Source organism: Hibiscus syriacus, unplaced genomic scaffold (genome assembly GCF_006381635.1).
Source record: "Hibiscus syriacus cultivar Baekdansim isolate YM2019G1 unplaced genomic scaffold, ASM638163v2 tig00112249_pilon, whole genome shotgun sequence".
NCBI lineage: Eukaryota > Viridiplantae > Streptophyta > Magnoliopsida > Malvales > Malvaceae > Hibiscus > Hibiscus syriacus.
The window spans coordinates 1,082,183-1,090,309 of NW_024063281.1; the positions used below are offsets into that span (position 1 = coordinate 1,082,183).

Sequence of the window (8,127 nt, forward strand, 5' to 3'; positions counted from 1 at the left end):
AAGCGGCATCCCTATTACTGTTCTATTATGACGGGAATTAATTTAATTTATTTTTTGAAAATATATTAACTATAGCATTTCTTGCTATTCCTATTACTATTATTATCATTTAATATTTTTTATGATTTAGAATACAAAATATGTTTATGGAAAAAAAATAAAAAAATAATTGTGTTGATTTTAAAATACAAACCTATAAATATTAAGATTTAAACCCAAAACATTAACTATTATATTTTAAAATAATTAAATAAATTTAATTTAATTCAAATCAACAAAAGAATGGTCCTTTATGCGATAATCATTTGTCATACTAACACTGTGAATATGTCATATTGTCATTGCAATTTTCGAATTGTGATTGCAATTTAAAAATTTAAAAAGTATAGGGACTAAAAATGATCAAATTAGAGTATAATGACTAAAATTATACTTTGCACATAGTACAGAGATTAATGAAAAATATTTTTATTTCGATAAACTAGTTTATGGTAACTATAATTTTTTTTAGTTGTTATTAGTACAATGGTTATAAAAATAAATAGAGATTATTTGTGTCAAAATTTATATGACAAAAAGGAAAATTTTAAGTGATACAAAACTTTATTTTCACGACAAATATCAAATAACAATGATCACTTTATATCAGGGGTGGAGCCAAGATTAGATATAGACAGGGGTCGAAATATTAAACTTTTTAAGAAAAATTCAATGACTTATTAGGTATTTAAACTTACAATTCAGAAAACAATGTCTAATTTGTGTAATAATTAAATTTATAATGACCTAAATTGTTATTAGACCAAAAAATTGAGAACATTGGATTATCATTCCTTTTTTTTTGTATAACCCAGTTTGCTCCGTTCGCAATTGATAAGATTCAAATCTCTGACCTTGCTTAAGGAATATAGTGCCTCATCCCGCTAGACCAATCAGTTGTTGGTATTGAATTATCATTCTTTAATTCACCCTTACTTGATTAAATATCTAATAAATTCTTATATTTATCAATTTAAATACTTATTTTTACATGAACTAAAATACAATTAGATTGAAATCTATTAAATATAAAATAATTTTACAGGGTATCATATTATTTTCATCAAGAAAATAATTCACGTCAATTTGTGTATTCTAATTATGTCAAAGTTTTAGTAACGATAAAACTTATATCACTAGCAGTAATTTAATTGGGTAAAAATTTAATTACCACAATTATTACTGTAATAGAGAATAAATAGAAAGACATCACAATATGCTTGCGATGATCCAATGTCGGAGTTACAATATTAAGAAGTGACTCTTAATTTTATGTGAATTGTGATTCAAGCCTATATGTTCATTCGGTAAGTAATAGAAGTATGGAATGAGTTAAGGAAGCTAATTAAGGAAAGTGCCTAGAATTCAAGATTTGAACAGTAAGTTTAGAAAATCACTATAAATTATAAAAAAATGATTAGAGGATGATATTTATACCGTTGAATTTATATATCAGTCTAGTTTCACTTAAAACAAACTGATAATGATTTCGAGTAGTGTACAAAGAGATATGAATTTTTAATCGAGGATAGGTCAGAAAACAGAGTAGCAGAATCTGTTCAAAACAACTTCTATAAGTCAAATTCAAAACTTCACTATGAATTGTACAAGTGGAACTAGATCGAGTTCCTTATATGGTTAGATTTATATTCGAGTCTAATTTTCGGTGGTATGAGTGGAATAATTTTTAAGTGTGTATATTAATACATAATAATATTTCTTTGAAGGTAGTGCAAACTGCCAGAATATAAAATTTTTGATAAATTATGCAGTTGAAGCATTTGGAAACAAATGATTAATTTTAAAGCTTAGCTAGTGCAGTTGAAGCATTTGGAAACAAATGATTAATTTTAAAGCTTAGCGAGACTTATATTTTGATTTATTAACAGTGAATGCAATTTACTTATAGAGCTTTGCATGTTTTGGGCATGCATGCACGCAGGTTATATCGTATGTATTAGCCACGGGTTCGGTAGCTGGGTTTGGCGCGACCAAAGATCCAAAGGCTCTGGCTGATGTGTTGAAGGTAGACGACGTTGATGAATTTTTTTTTGATAAAGCATATGCATCGGCAAGCTTGTTTCTCTTTGCATTTGTATGTGCTGCCATATTATCTATTTTCTCATCTTATGCACTCCCCAAATTGGTTGCTTGACACATTTCATGTATACTTTAATTCTTCCAAACCCTTACTCAACTCCAGGGACGGAGCCATAATTAAATATTGGTAATGGCCGAAATATTAGGTTGAAATATTAGTCTATTTAAAAATATAAAGACTTATTAGGTATTTAAACTCGAAATTCAGCACGAACCAAGCGACCTTAGTGATTAAGAGATTGTTGTTATCCTTGAGGTATCGAGTTCAAGCACGTATGTAGGGGTATGAGCATTCATTGTCAAATAGTTGAAAGTCTTTGTACATATATTACCTTGTATTCACCCTAAATTAAAAAAAAACCCTCAAAACTCAAAAGATAACTTCTAATTTGTCTAATATTTAAACTTGCAATGACTTAAAGTGTAATTAAACCAAAATTTTGAGAACACAAACTTATCTTTCTTTAGTTTGACCCCTACTTGATTAAATATTTAATAAATTTTTATATTTTTATATTTATTTTTTACATGAATTAAAATAATAATAAAATAAAATTATATCGAATATATAAATTTAATAGGGCCGGGCCCCTTGGACCCTAAGGGAGCTCTGTCCCTGCTCAACTCATTGTGTAATATTCTTCTCTTTGTATCCAAAACTTTTGGCTTTGCTATATGTTCATGTGTTGTGCACACATTTTACTATAATTTTATTAATTTAGTGTTTATACTTTTTAAATTTATGGTCATGTCTTGTAGATACTCGTTATTTGATATGCTATGTTGATTGAGATATTTATGAATTAATGATGATGTCTGATTGTATTTAGAGAATATATTGAATTTTATAACTCACCCATTTTCTGTTTTTTTTTTTCAATTCTATATTATCCAAATATAGGATCGAATCGATAATTAGAAGTTTAATTTCGGTTTTATATTATATAATGGTTAAATATTAACTTTCGAAAATTCTCTTAAATGTGACATGAGTTTATTTTTACTACTTTATCTGATAAGAGTTTGAGAAACAATTTGTCAAATAAGTTTCCCTTTAGAGGGTAACTAATGTGATTTCCATGGTTTTATCGTAACTTCTAAGTTGGGTCTAGGGGGTTACATGTAAAAATTATAGTAATTCATGAAAATGGTGGTAATTGACGCTCTACGATAGATTTTTGGAGTCTAGTCCATTTTTTAGTGAAACAGACGTCAGATCCGTGTTTAGGAAATCAAAAAGGAATGATCAGAAAATTTTAGGATTGAGTGGATGTCGATAACGATCAATGATTGTGGCTGATGATGATTTCTACCATAGTCTGGATTTAGAGGAGAGGGAGAACAAAAAGAATTATGAGAAGGACCAAATTAATATGTGTTTTAAATATTAAAGGTTAAATTTATTAGATTATTTCGAATTAGGATTCAATTGATAGAATGAATAAAGTTTGGAGATTAAAAATTTATTATACCAAAATACATCACCATCTCCATTAGTTTTAACAAAAATTTAGCCCCCAATAATCAAAATAGAAAAAGAAAACATAATATTCATAACTAAGTATAAAAAATAGTTTGGTGACGGAAGTAGAAAAAAGTAATAATTGGGAGTTATTAGGTGTAGTTTACCCATTAATCTCAAAAACCCCAAAAGCATAACAAATTATACCTGTAGTCGTGGAAATTCAACATGCGCCAAGACCCAATATATAGAACTCTGCGTTTTATAAAGAAGGGTAAACTACGTATTTAGTACTTAAACTATTAAATTTGATCTATTTTGATATCTAAACTTCGATTCTTTTTAAAACCATGCTTAACGTTCAGTTTTTATTTCGTTCTAGTACCTCACCGTTAAAAAATTAATGGGTGATTTACGCATGACACATTTGTTATGGAGCCGGTGGTATAGGCAAAACTACACTTGCTGATGCGATATACAATGAAATCTCCTCAGAGTTTCAAAGTCGTTGCTTTCTCCAAAATGTTAGAGAGGAAATGGAAAAAAAAGGGATGAAATCTGTAAGAAATGAACTTCTCTCCAAACTATTAGATGACAAAATTGATATAGACACCCCATCCATAGGATCTCCTTTAACCCAAAAGAGGCTCAAAAGCATGAAAACAATTGTCGTCCTTGATGATGTTAATGACTCAGAGCAGATAGATCTGATGGGTGTAAAATATTTTGGTGAGGGAAGTAAAATCATTGTGACATCCAGAGATAGACAAGTTCTCAAGAATGGTGGAGCTGACAATATACACGAGGTATACAAGTTAAAGGAGAACGATTCTCTGCAACTCTTTTCTACATTTGCATTTAAGCTTTTGAATCCTCCTCTTGATTTTCAAGATCTATCAAACAAGTTTTTGGATTATGCCCAAGGCAATCCACTTGCTCTAAAAGTTTTAGGTTCTAAACTATATACAAAGTCTCGAAAAGAGTGGGAAAGTGAGGTGGATAAGCTCAAGGAATATGCGCAACCAAAAATTTCACATATTCTAAGGTGGAGCTTTGATGAGTTGGATGAGCTAGAGAAGAATATATTTCTTGACGTAGCATGCTTTTTGAAAGGGGAACTGAAGGACGATGTAGAAAATGTTCTAAGTTCCTTGTATAAGGGTGCATTGTGTGGAATAAGTAACTTGTTCGATAAGTGCCTACTTCATATTGATTCTTATAGGTTTATTTCTATGCATGATATGCTTGAAGAGATGGGTAAGGACATTGTTTGCCAAGTATCTAAAGACCCTGGAAAACGCAGTAGGTTATGGAGTCTCAAAGACCTGAATCAAGTGCTCAAATCTAATGAAGTAAGCCTGATTGTATATACATTTCCTTTTATGTTTTATATATTTTTGTGATTTTAATTAGAACTTATATTCGATATATATGTTGTCAGCTGTTATTTATTTCAGAAAATAAAATATTTATGTACATACCTTACATATAATGACCAATGTTTTAGGGTATAACATGGGATCTGCTCAAGTTTTATTTGGTTAGCTAAATATCTAATGCATTACTTGAAATAAAAGGCAGACATTTTTTGTTGTCTAAAAATTCCAGTAATAAAAAGGTATGCCCAATTAGTAAAGCCTTTCCTAATATAATTACTTTTTTTAATGAGTAATTTAATGGAATGCCCATAGATTTCTCTGTATTGATACTTGATTAATTGTTTCTTGTTTTTAGGTGAATAAATCAATTGAAGGAATAAAGTTAAACAAGAGTCGAGTTGAAGAACTGCTGTTATCATGTCCTGGTTTTAAGAACATGCTTTCTCTTAGATATATCCACTTCTATGGTCCCCATGTTATATATGGCTTCTTCATGCCCTTTTTGCGGGACTTCCATAAACTGGCTGTACTTGCAAACAGCGTTGATAGTGTATCTCTTCCTGATGAGCTAAGGTATCTTTGTTGGGACTTTTATCCCTTCAAATCGTTATCATCAAGTTTTAATCCAAAGAATCTTGCTGTGTTGAAATTACGATTTGGTCACATGGAGCAACTTTGGAATGAAAATTATAAGGTAAATTTTTCTTTTCATTTTTGATATGGCCCAAAATAAGTAGATAATGCTGTGAAGTAATGTAGTTATTTTATTTGTACAGGATCTTGTTAATTTAAGGGAAATTGACGTTCGTTTTTGCCAGCAACTAAGGAAGATCCCTAATCTATCAAGAGCCATCAACCTTCAAAGCCTTAGATGTACAAAGTGTCTAAGTTTGGTTGAACTTCCTAGACTCAATCATTTGACATCTCTTAAAAAGCTTGAATTTGAGGGGTGTCCTAAACTCAAGAAGTTTCCAGAGCTCCCAAATGACTTTTCCGAGTTAAATTTATCACACACTGAAATAGAAGAAGTGCCTGATTCAATTCAGCTTTTTGTCGGACTTAGAAAGTTGAGGTTGAGATGCTCAAGGGTGGAAAATGTATCAAGCAATATTTCAAAGCTGGAATTCCTTCGTGAGTTGGATCTTAGTGGTTGCAAAAGTCTTAAAACACTCGCAGAGCTTCCACGATATATGTGGTTCTTGAATGCAAATGATTGCAAATCATTAGAAAAAGTATCGTTCACCAGTCATAATGTCAGTTCATTCCATTCTTTACATGATGGTGATTATGCTTCTCTTGATAAACGGGTTTCCACGACATTCCTGAATTGCAAAAGCTTGAATCAAGATTCAATTAAAAACATTGAGTCAAATGCCATGCTTCAAATTCAATCCCTAGCAAAGAGATGGGCAAGGAGCAAAGAGATATTTGGAGAGGAATATATAAGGGCTTCTTTTCGAAATCAATTGTTTTGTAGTTTCCCAGGAGATGAAATTTCAGGAAACGAGTTTGAACATCGAAGCTTGAATTCTTGGTTAAATTTGAAGATAACAACCCCAAATGGGTGCAGGGGGAGCAGATTTTTGGCTTTTGCTATTGGCCTTGTAGCTGATCTTGCAGTTGTAGAGGTAAATCATAGAATTAGTTGTAAATATCAACTGATAACTGCCAGTGGGGAAAAGTTCACAAGTGATTGCCGCGTTTTTTATGGATCCGATTGGAGATTTGACGGTTATCATGTGCTGATTATGTTTAGTGAGGATATGATTATTATAGACAATGATTATGAGGAGGCATCATTTGAATTCAAAATCCAGGATGATTTTGGCAGAGAATATGAAGTGAAGGAATGTGGTGTTCTTGTGTTTTTCGTGGATGCAGAGAGTTACACCGTTAGTGGATGTGATGGAATGTGATAAATCCAGCCAGAATTTAAATTCTCAAGAAGATGCTAATTTTGGGGAAGCCATGATGGTTCTGCTACAAAGACAATTTGGCTATGGAGGGCCTAAATGATTCAAATGCTTTCAGCTTTTAAATCTTTGGGTTATGCTTTTGAGAAGACGCTTAGGTAAATTTCCAACTTGAAAACTAATCTCATGTTTGTGATTCTAGTTAGGGTAAATTTGTACATTAAAAATGGAGATTTGTTTAGAGTTCAGAATTGTATTTCTTTCTAGAAATTATAGTTTGTGATGATGCTTATAATGTTTTCTCATCTGCATTCACCTGTTGCGTCTGTCTTGTTTTGTGGTGGTGTAGGAAATCGGACGACAAGTAGATTTAACAAAATATCTCTAGGAGGCGATGGTGGAGGACTTCATTCAGCTCCATTGTTTAATTTCCAGCATTGAGTTTTCATGCCATGGATTGGTCGGTAAGTTGAGGATTGGTCATGCTGTATCTCGGCACTCGCTGCATTTTCCCAGAACAGCAAGCAAACACCCTATACATCCAACCAATTACCCTATACCCCAATCACTACATAGTCTAATGTTAACTTCCCCCTGAGTTATGGTTGCCCCTATAAACCTCAACCGGTCCTCCTCCTTAATTCCTCGAATCACATCATCATAAATCTTATGAGCCCCACCGAACACCCTGCAATTTCTTTCCTTCCATATGTGAGAAATATATGCACTACAAGCTACCTTCAACAGTATGGAGAGGAAAGCCCTGCCCTTGAGCTTAGCAACCGACCAAGAAACCTCCTGTCTCCATGATCCAACCCTTCTCGGCAGTCGGCACAGATCCAAAATAGCTTTCCAAACATCCTTTAGAGAACTCACAGGGACATGTCTATTATTAATAAGAATTCATGAGAGAGGCTTTCTCGTGTACTTCTTTCTCGTGTTTATTGGTTAACATTCTTTTTCCGAATTTTTTTCGATTTATGTCTTGAGGTAGAAAGATGATTTCTTCTTGAGTTTTCTTTCTTTTATTCATCTTCTTCACTTATTGACTTATAAAGCCAATAGCTACTCCTCGAATGTGAAAAGCAACACATTCACAACAATGGTGAAGCAACAAGGGCAAAGGATGAACCAATAAAGAACCATTAACCAAACTTGAGCATCGACCAACATTCTACTAATAAGCACAAAAATAAGAAATATGCAAAAAAAGAGTTGTAATTGTCAAATAATT

General features: G+C 32.0%; 2 protein-coding genes across 2 annotated transcripts in view; both read left to right on the forward strand.

The window, feature by feature from the left end:
• Positions 1-8,127, forward strand: part of LOC120176660 (TMV resistance protein N-like) — a 44,411-nt gene that overhangs the window by 23,304 nt on the left and 12,980 nt on the right. The window lies entirely within an intron of this gene.
• LOC120176585 (disease resistance-like protein DSC1) lies at positions 4,038-6,896 on the forward strand. The gene is made up of 3 exons (XM_039182993.1): positions 4,038-4,953; positions 5,336-5,674; positions 5,757-6,896. Exons 1-3 carry the CDS (start codon positions 4,138-4,140, stop codon positions 6,894-6,896), a joined length of 2,295 nt encoding a protein of 764 aa, XP_039038924.1. The 5' UTR covers positions 4,038-4,137.